A 24,137-nucleotide genomic window follows, 5' to 3' on the forward strand; every position below is an offset into this window, starting at 1 on the left:
GGCAGTGAACAACAATTCCGCATTGCAAATGCTTTGAAAATGTGTGTTCAATAGTTCATGATGCACAATTTAAACTTTTTTTGGAAGGCAAAAAGTGTTGTTCTCAAATCGTCAATCATTCGAGCCCTCGCGTGCGATTGACCTCGTTTGATATTTTAAAGGAAAGCTTTATGCGAAATCACATCATTCCACTCCATTTGCCGACAAATTAATTCGCTCTAAAAAGCTCATTGTTCTATGTGAAGAACATCATTTGACTATATTCAACCCTCCATAGTTCGCATCTTCCTGAACCACTCCACTATGGTCCAGGATACAGATTTACGCGGAAAGATGCATTTTAACTGTTGTTCTACAAAAGTGTTCGAAATAGAAAGGCCATCATTATGGTGCAACCTAAAAATAGGGTGGCCCATCATATAAAAAAAAAAGAAATATTTTTTCATTTATCGGAATATTGACATAATATGTTCTACAAAGTTGTAGCGCAGCTTATTCCAATCAATTCTGCTAAAAAAAAATTTTCTGTAGCTCTTAAGTTGGCTGATTTATTTTTCACGGATGTCACCTTCTAAAGATTTTTGGGGCTTTCCAAAACGCGTGTTTTGCTATAAGAATATCGTCTGTATCTTCTTCCATTGTCGAGTTATATCAATTTTTTTTTTTAAAAACATGATTTTAGTAAAATTGGTAAAACTTGTGAATTTTCTGACATAATAAGGAATATGAATTTCTCTTTCAAATGCCGTGTAAATATATTTTTTTGGTCTACCCTAACCGGAGATATCAACTTATGAAAAAAATGTAATTTTGACAGAAAAACGATTATAACTTTTGATCGGTAAAAGATATTGAGCATATTTACTCTTCAAAAGTTGCATTTTTTGAGCTCTAAAAGGTGACTTTTAGACAACTTTTTCGAGAAATCTAAAACAAAAAAAGTAGATCAAAAATACTGTTTTTGTGAGGTAAACCCTAATCCAATTAAGTAAAATTGCTCTAAATCAGCCAACTTAAGAGCTACAGAAAAAGTTTCTTTAGCAAAACTGATTGGAATAAGCTGCACTACAACTTTGTAGAACATGACATGTCAATATTCCAAGAAATAAAAAAAAATCTTTTTTTTTTATATGATGGGCCACCCTATTTTTTGGTTACACCATAATGATGGCCTTACTATTTCGAACAATTTTGTAGAACAACAGTTTTTTCTAAAAAAATAGTTTTGGCGTAAAATGCATCTTTCCGCGTAAATCTGTATCCTGGACCATAGTGCACTCGTATACGGGCAGAAGCCATGAACCGAATAACAAAACATGATATGGACTTGATTGATATAAGAGATAAAAGAACAGGCAATAATATCAAAAATTTGCACCGAAATATCATTTAAATATCAAAATATGCTATGGATAAGAACAAACTAATGGCACTTGATATCGATTACTTATTACAAATAACGGGTTAGGGACAAAAGGTCGAAAGACAAAAAGTCGAAAGGACAAAAGGTCGAAGGGACAAATGGTCGAAAAGGACAAAAGGTCGAAAGGGACAAAAGGTCGAAAGGACAAAAAGTCGAATGGGACAAAAGGTCGAAAGGGACAAAACGTCGAATGGGACAAAAGGCCGAAAGAAATAAAAGATCAATAAGATCAAAAGGCACAAAAGGTCAAAATAGACAAGAAACTGAAACGGGGAGATTCAATCCCGTACCAGAGTTGCCTTACACAATTTGCGAAACTGATTTTTTTATTTTTTTTTACAATTTTTAATAATTAAATAAAACTCATTCAATGAGTACAGATGGATGTTTGAGTTTTCAAAAAGTCACTTCGTTCTCTCACAATGACGCATGCCGCACATTAAATACACCGGCATGTATTAAGGTTCCCCCAAACACACGCGATGAGACAATCTTGACGCGATTCTATTGCCTGGCGACTGCGATTCTGTCGCCGTTGGTATGGAAGCGTAAATGGTGCATTGCGAGCATCCACCCAACGATAGAATCGTGGCATCAAGCTATCGCTGTCCCGGCAATAAAATTGCTTAGGTCTGGGGGAGCCTTTACACACCGGTGTATTTTTAATGCGCGCACTTGCGTGGCTGTGGCGTGCACTATTTAGACAGATTGAAGTGACATTTAGAAAATCTAGATCTCCATCTATTATTTGCACTCATTCAATGATTTTATGTGTTATTGTTAAAAATAGTGGAAAATAAAAAAGCATTTTTTTTGCCAGCTGAATAGGACAATTCTGTCTCGTGCAATACAAGTTTTATTCATTTCTTAAATTAGCTATCTTTTTTTATCTCTAACAGAACTATCCTAGCAGCACACATGTTTCACATAGGTTGCTGCAACTCCTATGTGACCAGGTTTAGTCACATTCAAGTTGCTGCAACCATTTTTGTCTGACTTGTGCTGCTTGGGTATCTAGATATTCATAATATTGGTTTATAGTAATTAGTCCTTCTTTGAAAATTGCTCATTCTTCAACTTTGATTGATGAGATGAGTGTGTTATTTCTGCTTGAAAATAAATGCATTTAACAAATTCATTTAGAATACACCCAACTTGTTCTTTATCGATGTTTTGTTCCTTTAGACATTTTGTTCTTTTCGACCTTTTGTCCCCTTCGACCTTTTGTCCCTTTAGACCTTTTGTCCCTTTCGACCTTTTGTCCTTTCGACCTTCTGTCCCTTTCGACGTTTTGTCTTTTCGACCTTTTGTCCTTTCGACCTTTTGTCTTTCGACCTTTTGTCATAGATTCACAAATAACATATCTTGATATCCTCATGATATTTTAGTGCAAAATATTGATATTGTCGTCTGATCTTTGATCTCTTATATCAATCATGTCCATATCTCATTTTGATATCTCATCAAAATTTGATATTATTGAGCTATTTTCGTCTACTCGGGTACAGTTGCGTGAGCGATGTTTCCAACTAGCACCCTTGTTCGCTGATGTTGTGCATTTTACAATTGTGGAGTCATCGACGGTTAATAATAGAGAACGTATAAAATCTTGCGCTAGTTCAAAAGGATGAGTTAATCGTGCAAAATGTTCTGGAAGATGACTCCGATGTGTTTCAACTGGCTTATGATTTAAATGGTCCATGAGTGTTGAGCTTTCGCCAACATTTGCATGCAAATCGCTTTCGTGATACTAACCAACAGAGTCCCATGCGCCTGCTCCATGCGTCTTAAGGAACTGACGATACAAAACAATCATTGTTCTTCAGGAACAGCATACAAGCCTTGCTTTTATGAAACATGTATGTTTTCAATACTATTGTAACTTTGTAAAACAATGAGTTGATCCTATGACAAAAATCACAAAAAATCAAAAAAAAATTAGGTGGTATCTAAAAAATTGTGTAGTTAGAAGCCAATGTACAACAACCATGTTTTTATTTGTTACTTAAAATTTTGTTTTCGATCGGTCTTTTTTCTCGAATCGAATTGTTAGGTTCTTTCCTACTACAAAACGTAAAATGTTTTATTGCTTTTGTATTATTAAGAATCAAAAACAAAACATCATAGAAACAGCAAAAAGTAGAAGGTTGTTTCTGAGACATATCCGCCAATTGGACGTAGAATTACGTAAAGTGTAAGATATATAATTCCGAAATTCTGAATATGTTTACTGTTGCTGATCTTAGGCTTCTGTGACCGCAAGGATGATGGTTGCTATGATGTGCAGCTAAAACGTGATAGACCCCGCCCATGAGAATACATTTTTGCAGCGTCTCATATTGAATGAGAATTTCAAACTTGACTGCTACAGACGCCAACATCAGCCATTGGATGATTTGGCGCTGAAACGCGGTGGACAACAATCCATGCGAATCAATTTTTGCAGCGTTTCTCTCCATGCTAGTGGATTCAACTTTTTGCCGTCGCCAAGCAATTATGATTTGAGCTTTGAAAAAAATTCGTCCCAGCTAATCGCTTTGTTTTCAATAGTGAGCCATCCAACCACGAACAGAAAGAATCTAAAATCAGAATCTTGAATGAAAACATCACATGACTACATCTAACGCGAATCGAATTGCTGTTGAATCACGATACACACCAGCCATGCAAATTAATTTTCGCAGTGTCTTCCTCAAAAGTCTACTTGCACTGCTACCGACGCCAAACGATTATGATTTGCATTTTAAAGAAAATGCCTTGACCCTGGTTTTGCTCTGGATCACTGGCATCGAACTAACAAAAGGCCAATCTCCAGTGGTTTCCATTGCAATCAGATACTGACAAGCCGAGGTTCGGTTTTTGCGACGGTTTTTAGACCACCGTCAGCCTTCTGTTGCCGGGCGAGCTAGTCAAGCACGCCCTCTCAGAGGAAACCAAAGCCATCACCAAGTACACCAGCACGAAAACGAAAAACGAGGACGTAGTTCCACACAAAAAGGCCCTTTTTAGGGCCTCAGTCGCGCACACAGAAGAGAGGGATTTTCGTACCGCTCACGCAGAAAATGATTTATCGCTGTTACACCAATTGCGTACGCGTCTTTGTCATCGAGTAGCAGCGAGCCAGTGACAAGCGCGGTGTCATCATCATCAATTGGCATAGCCCGCTGTCATCATTGAAAAGCAATAAGGAAAAAATAGCTCCCGGGACATCCCGGTTACGATCTGGCGGTTGGCTAAATAATAGGATGTCAGTAGCCTGAGTAGCAGTAATGTAAGTATGACAGTTCAAAAAATATAAATCCAAAAGATATTAGATTTTCCGTGTAATACCATGCACCCATCAATAATCGGCGTCACTGTACGTTCAGTATTTATGCTTCAGAGAACCGCAGAAAATGAAATAAAACAAACTGATGATTTGTAAATGAACAGGCATCGATTGTTTATTAGAAATATCTGTTTAGGCAATTTTTCAAACGATTTGAATTCTAGATTTTAAAATTAAGTAGGGGTAACGGCTCAAACCTTGGCCCATTATGCTACGGTTGAGCACATTTATCGTTATAAATCTTCATATATTGCATTTCCAACCAGAATTATTCCACCAGCCGGCTTGCTTACATTTGGTGTTGACGCCAAATAGCAAAAAACGGCGATGAATGTCCGCAATATCTCATTTAAACCAGCGAAAGTCTCGATAGAAATTGACAAAATGTCGGCATCCTTGTCCCTATCAGGTGGATCATTTTTCAGCCCACTTGGGACGAGTGATTGTTGATTTCGAACATACGAAAGATAAAGATGGGTTGCTGTTTGTAGTACCAGTCATTTTGCTTGCGTTGAATAAAGACAGCATGCAAACAAATAGAGAAAATCAAATCATCTGATTGAGCGTGAATTCTAATTGGTTGCATGTAAAATACTACCACACGGATTGTGAGAGTGCGTTTTGATTCCCCAATAGCACGCTTACCAAGGACATGCTAACGAAAATACTATTATATGAATCATTTATTTCTTAAATATGTACCATATTTGCAAGTGAAGAAGTTTAGAAAAATGAAAACTTTATTAAAAATTGCAATTGCAAAAAGGCTACACGTTCTAGCCCTCATGTTATGCCTTCAAACAAATTGCATACGTTAATTATTGGCTGCCGCATAATTTTGAGATTTACTGCTAGTTCAAACCATGGCAGTTGTGTTGCTCTCGCTCTCGCGATACTCTCAAAGAAACTTTTTTCCAAAACGTAAACAATGCTTTAGGTGGGGATGATGCATAACGCACTACTGAAGAAAGCTAATTGTAAAACTTTTTCTAGGCAATTCCTTGCTTTGTACTGTACATAAACAGTTATAACTGAGCCAACTACCTGATATTATTACACAATTATTCATAAATACAATTATTGGATGCTTGTTTTTAACTCTGCCTGCATTGAAGTTTCATGATTGGTACGTGCGTTTGACTCCACTCCTCTCTATATCGATCAGCTGTTGTGAATCCTCTCAAATCTCTCACATGTTTCAACTTCCCGAGTTGAAAGAATACTTTTTCGGTATCATTTTACAGATCAAAATACTTTTTGCAAGCAATAGTAGATCTAAATTATGATGAAGGTATTTGTCAAGTAATTTGACTTGAAATTATTCTCATGAAATGACGTTGAAAGTTTATCTAATGAAATATACGATCCATTGTATCGTTCCATTATGAGAAAATGTTTTTAGGATTCGCGCGAAAGAAGATATTCATACACTAATTGAATCATTATATTTGCGAAATTATGAAGAAAATGGTGTATCGAACCCAAAAGGTTGATGCTTGAATCGCTTTCTCGTGAATCGTGTTTGGAAGCCATAAGGTAGGCAATTATTTTTGGTATGTTGTGCAAATGAAAGCGATTATATCGTGTTTCGAGAAAAGCATCAACCCATTCACAAACTACATGACGTTTTAGGTTGTGGGAGGGTACTTGTCTGAGCGTTCAGGACTTTATAAATTTCAGAACCCTACAATACATTGAGCATTACTACACTGAGAAAATTCTTCATATTGAATATATTTGTCGCAAACATAAATTTTTGCAATTTGGGAACCCAAATATATGCTATTTTTGTCCACACATAAATTTAATAACTGCATATTAGAGACCACACATACATTTTATTTGACTATAGATTCTATATGTACTTCGCGTTGAAAGTGGTTATGTGTGCGCTAATAAACATCATGAGTTAAATTAATGGATTTTTGCCAATAAAAATGTGTGGAGTTTTTGCAGTGTAGAGGCTTGGTGTGGGTTGATTTTAGCGTTATGTAATTCGTGAATGAAACTTAACCGCTGAGTGGATTAACCTGTGTTTACAAAAATTCTCAGCATCTCAATCGCAAGCATCGGATATTCTATCTATCTGCAGCTCTCGGTTATTTTCTCCAGTACGGGTTATTGGTGAGAATGTTTGATGATAGAGTTTCACCTATACTAACGTAGTGCTACAAATCGAAAGCACATGCCAACATTTGACTACGGGTGCCCCCAGTATTGTCCAGAAAAGTTTTGGTTGATAATGTCGCTATACTAATAGAAATTGTGAAATAAAAATGATAGCTGACATAGTGTGGTTGTTATCCATTCATCTGATGTGCGAAAGCAGGTATGTTCATTCAGAAAACTCTTTTATTGGGCAAAAGAAAAACTCTAGCACAGCCAGCCTGCATAAGTCAACGAAACATGGCTGTTAAAAACCCGAGTCAAAGTGATTTTCCTCGCAACATAATTGCTTTTAATAGTTTAAGAAGTGTATAAATCTAGAGTTATGAAGCAGATATATGTTTGATACACTTTTCTAAAGAAGCAGTGGTTAAAATCTCCCTGCAAATCGACGTATTATCGCTGAAATATTGATTAATTTGCGTGATGAGCCAATGTTACATCCAGGGCCAACATTACCGCCGTTTACCCTATTTTTCTTAGAAGTATCCTAATTAATTGTAGATATTACGGTCAGGGCACAGAGGTAGCAGATGTGAGAATAACTCGTGTAAATTGAAGGTAAAAAGAATTTGAAAGCAAGTGATATCGTTCCGACTATATATAATACTAAAGTTAGATCACAGAACGGTTATCGCAGATTGTAAACGCAGTGCATGATTTATCCCTACTAATTTCCTGCAGGCTTACTACACTAAGATAATGAACTCTCATTTCAAAATATTTTTGAAAGTCTTTAAAAAATAACATAAAATACATCAGGCAGACAGGCCTTTCCAATCACTTGCAGCAATCAAGAAAAAGTTTGCATGATCTAAAGCGCTGCTGTCGACGATGATGTCTGTGCTTGGGATGCACGTACGGGATTGGTTGGTTTACAGATTTTTAACAGTGCTTGGCAAAATTCATTTTTCCGATAGCTTAGTACCTTCAATTTATTGTTTTAAATAGTTAAAATCTTGATCATCGATCGATTGATACCAAAATCTCCACAATCGGTTGGAAGACGGCTGAGTTATAAGCTTTAGCTTCCTGACCACTCTGAAATCAATCAAGGCGTAAATTGTTTACACGAGAAAAATCAATCATTGATCTTAGGTTGAGCTTAGCTTTAGCTTGATTGACTGTACACATCGTAGTTGCTAATCGTGACTGACCGAGAAACAACAAATATGCACAGCTCACCAAATGAATAGCCTTCTTGAGGTGACAAAACCACAGACAAATAGACATAACACTTGCAAAATTCGCATCGTTCACTGATTTACTGGTCAATTTACTGGTTCGTGATTTGCCTAACTAAGTGAAACAACAGATGCCGCTAGTGTATGTATGACGATGAATTTGATGAGGAAATGTTCAATGTGTTATGTCTGTTTGTCTGTGACAAAACTATCCTCACAGTACATGCTTTGGAGTTAATTCAAGACCAATAACGATGCCAAAAACGTCCTTACAGTCAATTTAGAATTAGGAGAAAAAAATGTGTTCAACACTCATTGCTACAAGAGACCAAGAAATCCTCTGAATCTCCGTGAGCGCCACGGGAAAGGGACTAACCCACGACCTCCTGCTTGTAAGGCAGAAGCGATAGCCACTAGACCACCGAACTCGTCACTTGATTGATTTTCTGCTCTTCGATGCAAATATTATTGTATTTACTTTGCGTTCTCTCTAACTAGCTAACGATCGAACTCTACGCAAAATTATTCATTGATATATGCGAAAAACGGCAATACATTACTTCCAACACAGGAGAACATCATTCGATGATGCATACATATGATTCAACTCATGCATGATTTTTGGAAGATGAGTTCGATATGTTATAAGTAACGCATGGTTTAAATCGTGAGTAAGAGTTTTGATATTTCGAGTTTTTCATAACACTGGATACACTCTTCGTTTCATTCATCAAGCTTGGCATCATGGCATCATCAAGATGTTTAGCTGATCTTCGGCACTAATTTGCTGATTTTTTTAAATTGCGCTGTAAAATAACCTTAATAACACTCACTTTGGTGCTATTATGTTATACTGTGGAATAAGTACCTAATCACATTTTGTTAATTTTTCCTAGTTGAATGGTCTTATAATGTCTACGTTAGGTTAATGCATGGAACATTTTGCAAGACAACAAGTTTAACATTTTTCAGAAGTTCGATAAAAAATAAACCAGATAAGTCTATGTGTTAACATTTTAATAATGAAGTATACCTACCAAAAATGTATGGGAAAACTTACTTTTCTGGCACTAATATTCATCCGATATGCTCGCCACAAGCTGCATTGAACGGAAGTTTGCGCAATTTGCAAATAACATTGACAAAGGACAAACTTGCTCTGTTTTGAAGAATGTGTTTCATCTATTTGGTTGTGTATAATCTGTTGTTAATATTTATAACACGAAAATAACAACATTTTCTTCTGACTTTCCAATTGCAGGTACTTTGAGAAGCTCCACCACAATGTGGAGTCGATGGACCGCATCGATTCTACTGGTCTTCACATATTGGATAGCGCAAGCAAATACCGGTTCTAGTCACAGCAGCTTCAAGATTAATCCCAAACCTTGCACAGTGAACGGCATCGAAGGTACCTGCATGTTCGTATGGGAATGCATCAAATCCGAGGGCCAGCACGTGGGCGTCTGCATGGACTCGTTCATGTTCGGGTCTTGCTGCTCGCACAATCTCACCGAAAATGTGATACCACAAAACTACCACCAGACTGTAACCTACCGGCCGAAGCCGGCCGGCAGCAATAAGTATAAGCCACCGAAACCTAGGTATCTAAACGAAAACCCTGCTAGATTTTGTAAATAACAAGAACTAATAAAACTGTGGCACAGCACCTGTCCTGCACTATGCTGTTGAAACACCAAATAATACTCATAACACGAATTCCCCGTTTGCTTTTTTGCTCCTTCCATGTGTGACCCCTCTGCGCGCCCTGTGACCCCTTGAAACCAAACGCTTTGATTCGAATGTAAAGTACTTTCGTTAGTAGCAATGGCTACACGACGATTTACCGCCCTGGAAACGGCGGTACGTTGGTGATTCGCCCATCGCATAATCACCACCACCACCATCAGCACCAGAAACCATCGTCATCCTCCTCTAGTAGTTCTAGTAATAGCAATAACATCAACAGTCATCTTTTTAGTCAAAAGCCAACAGAGGGCACTGTACATAAACACTCTACCTTATCGACGCCTGCGCAGCTGACGGACCTGGAGATGGCAGGCAGTAGTATGTCAACTGGTGAGTTTCTTGGCTGCAATCATCTTTCGCGGTGGGTCAAATGGTGGAAAGCGTTAACGAATATAATTCTCAACAGGTATTTATACCACCCACTGGCAGGCTACTACAGAACCTAGTTTTATAACGAAAACGCGGCCTCCGAAACCGAGTAAGCCGTCAAAGAAACCGATTTTATCGATTTCTAACAACATTCAAAGTACTGTCTTGAAACCAAAACCATCGGTGAGTGGATATTAATTACCGTTTTCCTTATCAACAGTTTTCCGGTCATTAAACATTCATTTTTAGGCCAAGCCGACCAAACCAAGTACCACTACTATTAAAAATCCTACCCAGATTAGTATTATTAGTTCGAGCACCTGGCGACCAGCGCCGGTGTATTCGTCAAGCTCGTCATCATCGACGATGACGACGACGACAACGTCGACGTCGACTGCGTTATCGTCGACGGTGGTGCAGTCCACCAGTTTAGCCACCTCAATTGACACCAACACAAATGCTCAGGTTGTGGACGTGTCAGCATCATCTGTGATCGGCGACGAAGGTTACTCGTCGTCCCCTGAGCTTTATACGGCGGCACCAGGACGATACACGATATCAGCCGCAAGGAATTACGGTAAGTGGGGGTTTGGTATTTTTGGGGCAAAACAGGAACTGTAAATAATCTAACATTGAACAGAGCATAAAATTACTTAGTCTATCATCCGTTAATAAAAAGTTCTATTGGTTCATGAGAAGAAACCGTCAATATTACCAAAACGGTTGTGGATCAAAAAAAACTTGGCACTGCAATCTGCATAACTTTTCAAATCCTATGTTATCCTTTCTCTAGAAGTTAGCCAAACAGATTTTGTTTGGGTGCCCGGAAGAATATTTCACAATTATTGATCTAAAAACTACTCTTGACTTTGTTTTTTTTGTCAAAGCACTTCGCTTTGTTTCATGTCAAAGCATTTTTTAAATTTCCAATGATGAACATTCTGTAATGAGACGACTCGTAAATGGTGCCATCTAACTGCAAATCACTAATTGATATGAGGGTATTACTTCTACGTGAAGTTAAACGATTTATATTTATATATGGAAATGCTAATATCATCTTCCTAACTTAGACGTACAACATATTCATGATAGAATTAGAGAAGTATAGATTTAAGGAAACGAAACGAAATTTTAAATGTCTCTGTTGATTCGAAACGAAACGAAATATAAATTTATTTTCCAGACCTCGAAACGATACGAAATCAAGGTCCATTCAATTCGAAATTATTCGAAACGAAACGAAATTTTAAATTTTTCCGCGGAATTTTTGTTGAATTGTTTATGGACGCAACTTAAATTAAATTTTTTTAAGTCCAATAAGGCCTTTACAAATATTTAATTTAAATTATGTTCTACTGGTCTCCGAAAAATCGAGGGTGGTGTAAGTAGCGGGGAATAAAAAAAATTAAAATGGAAAAAACTCGGATTTATTAAATAAAGTTTTGAAAATGGTTGCCCCCTCAAAATATTATTTTTGGGCAAAAAAACCCGAGGGGTTTTTGCATCAAAGGAAAGTGTTATAGTCAAAAAAGGAATTTGTGAAGAGGTATTGAATAAAAGTCTTTGTTTCTACGTTCACAGTCTACGTACCAATAGAGAGTGAGCAGCAACTCGCATTTATTATTTATAGCTTTTGCTTTTCATACACTACATAGTTTGGCACTACTACTTTATCATACACCTCTTCTCCGTGATGTATTATAAAGTACGTCGATTTCTTCAATTAAGGCTCAAGAAAAGTTGGACGATGAAAATAATTTTCTAAATGATTTACCACCTGTTTTGTGTCGTCTGTTTCTTTCCGTCTTTCGAAAAATTGTAACTGTTGTAGTGCTACACCCAGAAATACCACAAACACTCGTTCGAACAACTCGGAGATGCCAATCCCAAGAAACAATTCAGAGCCATAAATCAACAAGGTTGTTGAACCATTGTTGTATAGAAGCGAGGGTAGTTGAACAATAGAGCATGTTTAAGAAGTTGTTTAATAAATGTTATGCTGATTGAAATCACCGCATTAGTTCCCTGTTTTGTTTGAATAAAGCATCGAATAAAAGTTTAATAAATGTTGCCCTAAAATTTCCCTGGCAGGGTGAAGTACAGTTGTATCACAGACAAACAGACGTAACACTGATTAAATTCTCATCGCCCATGCTCTGAACGGTTGTTTCAAATAAATTGATTACTTGTTTCACACCTAGAGGCGTGCGCATCGTTTTCCTTCAGATTTGACAATTCACACTAGCGCCGTCTGTTGACATTGTCGTACTAAACACCATTTCGTGCAACATGCACGCGAGATGGTGATAAAGTAACTGGGTGATGATTTTTTCAGGAAATTGTTCTAGCTGTTACGTCTGTTTGTCTGTGGTTGTATTATACACTGTATGTAAATATACTTTATTCCACCAAAGTAAATACTATTTTGTGTAATCAAGTTGATGTTGAATAACATGTTTACTGCCGTCATACGCATATTTGTCCCATGTTTGCTGTGATTCCCTATATACATGGGACAGTTATGGGTATAACGGCAGTTTATGTGATGCTTAATAACATTTGATAGAATTTGTTATTCAACAGCGCTGCCGTAGTTGTACAATTCAATGAAGTAATGTGTCTTATATTAAATTGTAAAATAAGAAGTGAAATAAGTTTACTGTATAATAACTGTTAATTATAGTGATGTTCTTTCAAATGTTGTTCAACACAACATAATTGCTGTTGATTCATCATTGTTGACAAAATCAATTATGTCGTATCTGGCTGTGCGGATGTCAATGTGCATTGATTTTTTGTGAAAATGGATAAATCTTTCAAAAAGTTCAAAAAGAGTGGTACATATCATATCAGTGGTTAGTGAAAAATACCGGTTGTTGTGTAGGACGCTACAAGTACAACACAAAACAGTGGAAAATGCAGCGACATTCGCAGAACTCAAAGCTGTACCAGATCTTACGAATGGTATAAAGCTTGTTTTTGCCTAATATCATAAAATTATACTAAAAAGCATAATTTCAGACCAAAACTGTTTGTTATTGCTGTTCTGACAGTGATGGGCAACGGATGCGCGCACGGATTGACTATTGGAAGCAGATTGTTTCAGAATTCATTATTCAACGATTCTTAAACTGCAATCAGGGCAACTACATTCGATGCTCATCTGAATTTGTACAAACGTTACTGTGCAAATGTTTTCAACAATACTGTTGTCATATACATTTTTTTTAATAAACATGTTCAAATGTTATTTATGCAATGTTTGTGCAATAAATTGTTCAATTTGGTGTTAAATACATTTAACTACATAACTACATTTAACATGGTCGATTTATATGACCTTGCATGGAGCACCGGAAGAGCAGGCGGATGTCAATCGAAGGGTCCTGGGTTCGAGCCTCACATCGTTCGAGATTGTTCGAGTTGATGTCACAGTCACAGTTCTATAAATTAATTAGTTGAAAAATGGATAGTTTATGAAAGCCATAAATTAATATCAAGATAAAAATTATCCGTAAGAATAAGTCTTCTTTTAACATTTTTATAAAAAAATGCTTGTTGTAGAAACTTGTAATAAGCTTTATTTGAGATATTCCTTACAACAATTTAGATGCCACCAAAACCAACGTTATTCAACCTGTATTTCTCAAACTAATGTTGAATAATAGTTTCCTCCAATCTTACACAAATAACGGTATCAAACAGCCTTATTTGTAAAACATTGAACAAAAGCTTTATTAGTTCGGGTAATAAGCTTTGTAGTAACAAGCGTTGAATTAATCTTGTTGTAGCTCTTTTATTGTTTTTGCAGTTGAACAATCGAGGCAAAATTATAGCTTAAACATTTATTTCAACATGCTTATAGAACTACTGTTGTTGAATAGATTCTCCATTTTTTGCGAACAAGGTTGGTATAGTAGTATCAAATGCAAGAAATCAATCATAATTAAACATACAGCTGAATAGCGTAGCTGTAAGAGACATTTCATCAAAAAACAATTATTTCTTGGAATCTTTGTTCCCCCTTAAGCTGCTATGAACAGTATGTAAATAGTCGAACAATTTGACAAAATTTACAACCGTCTTAAGGATTGTATGTATATTTAGTTGAATCGCTGAATATTTACTGTTATTTAACAGATAAGTTATAGGGTGGGTGTACCAATCGTCGCCATTCATAAGAACAACTATTTTTTTGAAAATGAGTAAAATGCTTTGGGTGGACTTTATATGTCAAGCGAAAGGTTTTTCTTCCTGCTCCTTAGAACAGCTATCAAAACCACAATAAAATTTGTTATAATCCTCAAAATTGATAAATCCATAATAGGAACGCATGCACCAGTTGTGGCACTATTCTTAATTTTAGTTCCTTATTTGACGAATCCCATTGTTTTCTTATGGGATTGGCCAAAACGTCAAATTAAGACGTCAAAATTAAGCAAAATCAATGTTTACAATTATGCTTTGCTTGTTTTGGAGGAAATCAAAGGTGTTATCGTATCATATGAATATGCTTTATTCGAGACGAGCCAGCCTCGGGCTAAAAGTCTCAGTAATAAAGAATAAAAAACAAAAAAAAAGCTTTATTGATATGAACTTGGTTTGAGGTGATTTGATTGGCCATTTATAAAGCACTAGTGCGACATTTGGTGCTGTAGCCACAACTGGTACATCTAGCCTAATTGTTATGAGCTTTTCAAACTGCCGTAATTCTCATATTTCAGAAGTAAAACACAAATAATGTTAACAGATAATTAAGTTTATGTCTAAACATTGATAACTGATACTTATAGACCCAAAAACATCGTCGAAAACCGACTACTTCTCTAAATGCGCGGCAGACGATCATTTTCGATCTTTTGGCTCTTTTGGCTCTCGAACCTTATCGATTAGATCTGCGCGCGAAGCTTTACAGCTCATCATGTTGAGTGCAGCAATCCTTACCTACTTATACTTGGCTTGCTCGGCTACCGTACTCAGAATTTCTTCGATCTGTTTGCCATCTGGATATTCGCATTGCTTAGCCGCTGATGCAACTCTTCTAACAAACACTCTGAACAACAAAACAAACTAACAAAACTTCTAACAAACAAGTCTGATTCGGTCGGATGCTGCGACATGAGAGCAAGTTTTCTTCTTAGCAGCATGATATCAGACGTCGAAGTGAAATACGTTTTAAGTCGAAACATGGCATTAGAGTAAGGAAAAATCCTTTCATCTGGAGCTTCACTAGATGACACTGTTGTTCTGTACACTTCCAAGAGCTTTTGGCCAGCCTTAACTTTAAAAACAGAAAATTGTAAAGCTTCGTCCATGATACCAGCTAACGCCAACGAATTCATCATCAAATCCTGCCACGCATCGTAAACCAGCTTTGAAATATCTTCGCCATCAACGTTCGACTTGCACTCCGGCACACTGATCCATGACACAGAGATTTGATTCATCGATGTTACAAAACGCGACATCTCAATAGAAGCCTCTTGTGGTTGTTTGGTATGCCGTTTGATACTGCTGGGTTCAAATTCCGCACTGTTGACATCCCCAGCTTCGCTCCGGATGGATGACAAACTTGTTTGCAGTTCCCGAATCGTTTCACGTGCCTTGGCTAACTCTTCGGTGAGATTAGCGTTACTGGAATGTGATTCCGTTAGCTGTTGTATTGCCGTATTCTATTTAGACTTTTTCTTCTTCTGTGATGTGATGATCTGCACGAGTACCTTCTCAATACTGCTGACACCTGTTCTGTTCTGAGTTGCAGTTAACAATTTCGATTTTTTCTTTGGAGGAGCGATTGTTGGTACCGACAACCTTTTGGAGGATTTAGTACTGGTAATGCTTTTTTGTGGCAACGCCTCCGACTTCGACTTTTCTTTTTCCTGAAAATTTGTTTTACTCATTTAGAACCCATTATTTTTGTTATTTTTTTGTTATTATTATTATTATTATTATTATTTTGCTTCCGACATTCACATTGTGTCACTGTCTTATGGCTTACCACATTTTCAGTAAAAAGCTTATCTTGTTTCTTTGCCTTTTTGTTCAACTACCATATGCTTACCTTTATTTTTTGCCTAGAATTATGGTTCACCTTTTTTTAAACATATTGCTGATCTGTCTTACTGAAAGGCTTATCATGCTTTTTTGCCTTTGGCTTCGTATGGCTTATCTTTTTTTTTCTTGCCAAGTATCCACACGGATTTATCAATTTTTGGTTCGGTTTATCTGTTTTTTACCGATGGAAGCAATGTCAGCGCAATCATTATTTCCATTAGACTTGAATAGTTTATTGCCTTATACTTACTTCGAGGGAGCATCAACCACGCCATTGTGGTACATCTCGATATCCATCGTCCGAATTAGAGTTAACCACGTGTGCCAAAAGTCGGGATCGGAACAGGAACGTGCTTACGCTCCAAAAATCGTATACTGAATGTTTAAGCAATTCAGACGACTTCTCGAGCAAACTCGTGGACGAGTCTTTCCTCTCACTCAGAACACCAAGCGTCCTTGTCTCTTTCTCTTTCTCTCGTGTATTCGAACGATCTACCATCATATCTGTTTCCGCTACACCCACGTAAGAAGTTTCTTTTCAACAAGCTTTTACGATTTTGCGTTTTCAGTCTTCTGAGCTTTGCGTTTCTTCTACACGGTTAATTTTAAATACCAAGAGTATTTGAATCTAACCTTGTGACGATAATATATACTGCGTATATCATGCATCCCACACTATTCTGTTGCAGTTTGGGGCAAACGCTTATTGTGAGTTGAGTTTGTCCCAACATTTACAAGAAACGACAATGTTGTTGTCATTGGCAATATTGTTGTTTTACATTCCATGCCTACCATTCCAAATATAGGCGATTAACTGTAAAAGTGAAATTTCAACACAGCCTTCATTTCATTCATTTCATTTATTTAGTCTACATCTAAACAGATAACAATGAATCAACAATTTGACGCCACAATACACGGTTCGAGGTCGCATCTCTCCATACTCGAATACGCCCCACGCTAGCCAAGTCGTTTTGCACCACCAGTCGCCCATCTCACTCGCTGCGCTCCACGCCGTCTTATACCTGCCGGATCGGAAGCAAACACCATCTTTGCAGGGATGCTGTCCGGCATTCTTGCAAGATGTCCTGCCCATCGTACCCTGCCGGCTTTAGCTACCTTCTGGATACTGGGTTCGCCGTAGAGTTGGGCGAGCTCGTGGTCCATTCTTCGCCGCCACACACCGCCAGAGATGATCCTAAGCACCCGTCTTTCGAATTCTCCGAGTACTTGCAAGTCCTCCTCGAGCATTGTCCATGTTTCATGTCCGTAGAGGACAACCGGTCTTATTAGCGTCTTGTACATGACACATTTGGTTGGCGAATCTTTTTTGACCGCAGTTTCTTCCGGAGCCCGTAGTAGGCTAGAGCCCGACTTCCACAGATGATGCGCCTTCGTATTTCACGACTAACATTGTTATCAGCCGTTAGCAAGGATCCGAGGTAGACGTATTCCTCGACCACCTCGAAGGTATCCCCGTCTATCGTAACACTGCTTCACAGGCTGGCCCTTTGGCGCTCGGTTCCGCCCACAAGCATGTACTTTGTCTTCGATGCATTCCCCACCAGTCCAACTTTGGTTGCTTCACGTTTCAGGCGGGTTTCAGTTCTGCCACCTTTGCACCCAGTGTCCATGTCATCCGCGAAACAAATAAATTGACTGGATCTGTTGAAAATCGTACCCCGGCTGTTACACCCGGCTCTCCGCATGACACCTTCTAACACTATGTTGAACAACAGGTACGAAAGTTCATCACCTTGTCTTAGTCCCCGGCGCGATTTGAACGAACTGGAGTGTTCGCCCGGAATCTTCACACAGTTTTGCACACCATCCATCGTTGCTTTGATCAGTCTGGTAAGCTTCCCAGGGAAGCTGTTATCGTCCATTATTTTCCATAGCTCTACGCGGTCTATACTGTCGTATGCCGCCTTGATATCAACGAACAGATGGTGCGTTGGAACCTGGTGTTCACGGCATTTTTGAAGGAATTGCTGTACAGTAAAGATCTGGTCCGTCGTCGAGCGGCCGTCAACGAAGCCGGCTTGATAACTTCCCACGAACTCATTCACTAATGGTGACAGACGACGGAAGATGATCTGGGATATCACTTTGTAGGCGGCATTAAGGATGGTGATCGCTCGAAAGTTCTCACACTCTAGCTTGTCGCCTTTCTTGCAGATGGGGCACCGTGATAATATATATAAATTCTATAGATATTCGCAACTGCATAGGTTACGTAAAATAAGTTTCATATGAGATCTAGTTTCAAACAAATACTATTTAGTGCGACTACAAATTATTTAGAAATGTTGACCTACTAGCTACTAGTTTAACAAACGATTGCAGAAAATCAAATAAGCTTATAGTGAATTCAGGAGAAATAATTTGATCATATTTCGTTTCAATTAATTTTCCGCATCTCCAAACAGGTATCTGACAGCTTGTTATCTTGGCGCAAGTTGTTTTGATGATCAGGTAGACACTTCGTTGATTGTAGTGTGTAGGTGCTGTGACGTAGGCTGAGCGTACGCAACAATAGGGTAACCGTACCCTTAGTGGAGGTAGCACCAATAGTGGAGGTAGTAGGGTTTTAATGAGATTTATCATATTTATATAGTTTACGATGATTTCAGTTGATGCGTCGTGGTTTAAATATCCTGATAAATGCAACTTATCTTACGATTTCGCTTGAAAAACTATTGAAAACAAAGATTTTTATTAACAAAATTGACTCCCTTGCACCTATAGTGGTGCAACTGTACCAATAGTGGCGAGTCTCATAAGAAACCAATGGATAGCACCACTATAGGAACCAAAATTATTTTTTACCGCCACTAAAGGAACAGTGTACCCATAGTGGTGCAAGCAATATTTGGTAATTGTTGATGTCAAATGACATCTATCTCATTTTTGTTAGCAAATTTATTAGTTTATCTATTGACTAAAATATTAAAGCGGTGAATTTCCCATAATTATCAATTTTTAAAAAATATTTTCTTTTGTGGATGTACTAATACCTCCACTATTGGTACCGTTACCCTAATTGTTAAAAAGTTCAGAAATAATAAACTAACCAATTCCATGCGTGCATCGCAAGCACAGGCATCAAAATTGAGAAGCTTGCGGATTTGACTACAATCCTCAGTTCAAAGGTGAATTCGCCAAGAGCGGATACGTTTCCATGAAAACGTCGGTAGCGGTCGCGCAGAAATTTTATCAGCATTGTTCAGTTAGTGAATGGAAAGACACCTGATTGAAAGATAATCGGTCCTTTTCAGGGCCAAACATTTTACATAAAAAATAGAGAATGCGTATATCGGACGTCAAAACCAATAAATTCAATAAAAGTTTAAGCCGAGAGAAATTTTTCATAAAAGTACATAAAAAAATCCGTCGGTAGCAGAATCACGAGTGCTCGTCGGAGGAATGTGTTCGCCTGAATAGCGTCTATAGTTTTTAAGTGGCAAATAACGAGTGGCTGATGTTGTCGTTAGTAGTAGTGGAGTAAACTTCTGAATTTGATTTTGTTGCTGTTGGTGACCGGTTTTTTTCAGAGCCATCATTTTATAGAAGTGGAGGTTGAGCCACGCCGAATGTTCTTCAAAATGCCAAATATAATCGCTGGGCGACGGTAGAAAATTGTTTTTGGTAGCAGTATAAAATGTGGATACAAATGCCATCCATTACGCACAGCTACGTAGGCCTACGTCACCTTTGCGTGCAATCTTACTGGGCTGCACTTTTGAGTTTTTTAATAACAATACCTCATTTAATTGAAAGAATAGAACTTTACAACATCTGCTCACATCTGATTCTCACAGTCACCATGTCTATGATTTTGTCAATAATCAAGCCGACTTCATATTCCGTACTAGGCTCAATAGTAATATTTCATTCTATGAAAAGTGAAGACCTTCCACTAAAAAGATCTAAAAAAAATCCTCTGTTCACTATGACACAATCATTCTGTAATATGTACGCTTCTAATTTTTTATGGCATCAAAAACACATGTGAACATTTTTTTCTTATTTCATATTGCCTTCTAATCAAACTTTGTTTCATTTCCTCACGTTCTACAGAATGCGGCGTGCAAACGATGGGTCGACCGGAGACGCGGATTGTGGGTGGCAAAAATGCCCCCTTCGGACGGTGGCCGTGGCAAGTGTCGGTCCGGCGGACGTCCTTTTTCGGTTTCTCCAGTACGCATCGCTGCGGCGGGGCTGTGATCAACGACAACTGGATTGCCACCGCTGGGCACTGTGTAGATGAGTAATTGAAGTCCTCTTTAATTTACGATTACGAACGCTCCGGACCATTCGAACGGTGGCGCTGGTTGAAGTGTGTGTGGAGAAAGTTCACCAAATTCACGTTCCATGCTTGCATCTCGTTTGGGATCCATTCCGGTATGAATTTTGCGACGATACGTGTTTGTAATTCTTCTCTCTCTAATTATTGTCTAGCCTGCTGACGTCCCAGATACGGATACGGGTCGGAGAGTATGACTTTTCGCACGTGCAGGAGCAATTGCCGTACACGGAACGTGCCGTCGCGAGGAAAGTAGTCCATCCAAAGTACAACTTCTTCACTTATGAGTTTGATCTGGCACTGGTGAAGCTGGAACAGCCGCTCGTGTTCGCTCCGCACATAAGTCCAATCTGTCTGCCAGCGACGGATGATCTGCTAATCGGTGAAAATGCCACCGTCACCGGTTGGGGCAGGCTCAGCGAGGGTGGCACGTTGCCATCGGTTCTGCAGGAGGTAAGTTCGGCTATGGGGGAGGAAAACTTTCCAAATTACTTCTCAAACAGACTTACGCTAAATAATTGAAGCTGTTGTGCAAACAAACTTCCTCTGCATGCAGTTTGTTCGTTTGCCAGGGTGAGGGCGTTGCTCGCTCAAGCATCATCATGCTGCCACTTAATGCTTGCACCATTACGCGCAGAACGAAGTGAATTGAAATTCTGGTGCTCAATTTTGTTTACCCGCTGGTTTTACAATGCTGCTGAATATGCAATGACTGCATGGCTGGCGTGAGTGGTTTGCATGGGAATCGAATGAATGATAATGGTACTTGGAGGGGTGTCATCCACGTTCGCGGAGATTCGAATAACAGCGCGGCATTTTTGAAGATGCATCTCCGATTATGATTCTATAGTTCGAAATTGTTGAAGTCTTAAAGGATTGATATAAAATGTTGTTTTTATTCGACGTTTCAACACGGGGCATCGTCGGATAAATAAAAAAAACATTTTGCTTAATTCCTTTAAGACTGCGTAACCGTTCCTAAAATGGACATCAATATATACAGTCGGTCTCTTAATAGGTATTTTTACATGAGTTTTTAAATTTACAAACTAAATTTTCTGTAAGGACTTTTAGTTTCAAATTGCATACAATAATAAGAGGAACAGTAAATCCACTGGGAAGAAGAAGATCCTGATTGAGCTTCTCAAACTTAGAAGTGAGTAACTGCGTCACCACTTTATTTATAAATTACACCCACCTGCTGTTTGGATGGCCTCATATATCCAATCTATAAACAAGTGTCTTTCGATGGCGAATACCAGGCCGATTTTTGCGAGGGCCGATCTACAACGGATCAAATGTTTAACCCTCAACTGATCCTTGATAAATTTTAAGAGTGGGCATTGCAGACTCACCAGGTTCGTTGAGTTCAAAGTAGTGTACGATTGAGTGCACAAAAAATTGGTGTGAGAGATTAGGTCTGAATATGGTTTTCCGGTGAAACTGTTTAGGCTGATACGAACAACAAATGAGCAGCTAGTGGTTCAAATGGTTTAGAGTCATTCGGCTGAAAGGGTCGTTAGGCCGAATGCCATTTGGCGGAATAGTTAAAGTAACGGTATACAGAATCATGGTAGGCTCGTAAAGAAAATGACAGTTCAAAAGTGACGTGATTGCTGTCGCAGTACGAACGAGTGCAAAAAAAACAAACTCAATTGTAGAGCGTTGGCTAGCTTCGTCCCGTGCAGCGATAGCAGTGACGTCATTTGTTTACAGTGAAAATTGATGTTTACATACGTGTTGATAGTGCCTTGTTTTTGTATGACGTGAGTCAAAGTATGTGTTCTTATTAAGTGTGAAATGAGATGCTCAAAGTATGTAGGGAGTAGTGACAAGTAAGAATTGTGTAGGGGAAAGTTAGAAGTGAGAAGTGACATGTGAAAAAATTGAACTGAGTGATGTGAAGTTATTAGTGATTAGTTAGATGAACAAAATGAGAGATGAGAATAAAGAATAAGCAAAGAAGAAGGAAAAAAAAAAGAAGGGAGAAGGAGGAAACAAGAAAGAAGGGAGAAAGAATGAAAGAATAAAGGACAAGAAGAATGAAGGAATAACGCAGAATACGTAGAACGAAGGAAGAAGGACGAAGCTACTTAAAAATCACTGCAATAAAGAAACAAAAAAAGAAGGACGAAGGAAGAAGAAAGAAGAAGAAGGAAGAAATAAGAAGGAAAAATGAAGAAGTATGAAGGAAGTAGGAAGAAGGAAGAACGAAAAAGGAGCAAACAAGAAAAGAAAAAGAAGAAAGAAGGAAGAACAAACAAGAAATGAGAAAAAAGGAAAAAGAAGAAGGAATAAAGCCGAAGGAAGAAGAAAGAAATAAGATGGAAGAAGGAAGAGAAGGAAGAAGGAAAAGAAGAAAGAAGGAAGAGAAGGAAGAAGGAAGAGAAGAAAGAAGGAAGATGGAATAAAGAAGAACGGAGAATGAACAAAAAGGAAGAAGGATCTGGGCTATTGAAGAGCGCATTGCTTCCATCTAAGATATAGTGATTAGCCCCAAATCAATATCTGTGGTAACGGATGAAAGTGATGCTACTCTCATACAATAGTCCAGGCTCGTACCACCTACGAATTTGTGCGAATTGCTCAATGCTAATGCTAATCTGTTGTAGTATGAGTTCGATTCTCACCGGGAGGCAGCGGATTTTTTTTTCGCTTATATACGTAACTATTCTTCTCATCAAAAAACATGTTTCCGTCTTCAATATCGTTTTCCATATAGCATTACTTTTTGCTACGACGAAAGTCGATAACATGAAAAGTTGAATTTAAATATAAAAGAAATCTTTTCACTGGAAGCATTTTAACTGTAGATGAAAAGTGACAACGAATAAAATTACATCGTACTATAACCAGGGCTCATAATTCACGCTCAATCTAAGAGCAAACAATGTTCTAGATTGAAAGAGTGATGATTGAAAAATGTTTCTTACCACTACGAAAATAGTTTCTCTCTAGAGCAGAAAATGGCCTGTTTTCATACAAGCGAAAAATAGATATACTGAAAGTAAACGTAAAACTAGTTATAACACAAATAATACATCAGTGAAATTGCACTCTTCGAACGATACCTAATAGTGTTGAATCTGAGATTTTTTCTTTCAATCCATACGTAAAAAACTCGACGGTTCGCATTGTACGTGAAAAAAAATCGCTAGTTTGATTTAAGTAAAAAAACGTAAAACTATTATTTTTGCTTAGGTTTCAGACATGTTTATGTCTTTTCTCTTTTTTTTTATGTCTATCTACATAAACACTGCACTGCATACGACTTCTTATACAAAACATTTAAATGATAATTATGCTAAGTGTGATACAATGTGACATCCACATGATACTTTATGAATAACAATGCGTTAGTTCAATTATCCTTTGCTCACTGAACCCTTAACAGTCGTTTGCACAACAGCTCACAACGAGAAGCATCAGGACATCCCAGAAGGGAATTAAACTACCAGAGTACATTTATTCATACGTTCGTACGCTTGTTCGTGCAAGTACTCTCCCACTGCACTGGTAGCACCCGCCATCGTCGCACAAGTTTGGAAAATGCTT

At 38.1% G+C, this 24,137-nt stretch overlaps 1 protein-coding gene across 3 annotated transcripts in view; it reads left to right on the forward strand.

Annotated features, from left to right (window-relative positions):
* LOC134225727 (serine proteinase stubble) overlaps positions 1-24,137 on the forward strand; it is a 605,887-nt gene that overhangs the window by 516,228 nt on the left and 65,522 nt on the right. For all 3 annotated transcript variants that reach the window (XM_062706032.1, XM_062706033.1, XM_062706034.1), the window contains 6 exons: positions 9,363-9,705; positions 9,912-10,180; positions 10,257-10,402; positions 10,469-10,796; positions 20,357-20,546; positions 20,738-21,035. In XM_062706032.1, coding sequence (XP_062562016.1) covers positions 9,363-9,705; positions 9,912-10,180; positions 10,257-10,402; positions 10,469-10,796; positions 20,357-20,546; positions 20,738-21,035 — 1,574 coding nt within the window. The remainder of the gene's footprint in view (positions 1-9,362; positions 9,706-9,911; positions 10,181-10,256; positions 10,403-10,468; positions 10,797-20,356; positions 20,547-20,737; positions 21,036-24,137) is intronic.

Source organism: Armigeres subalbatus, chromosome 3 (genome assembly GCF_024139115.2).
Source record: "Armigeres subalbatus isolate Guangzhou_Male chromosome 3, GZ_Asu_2, whole genome shotgun sequence".
NCBI classification, from domain to species: Eukaryota; Metazoa; Arthropoda; class Insecta; order Diptera; family Culicidae; genus Armigeres; species Armigeres subalbatus.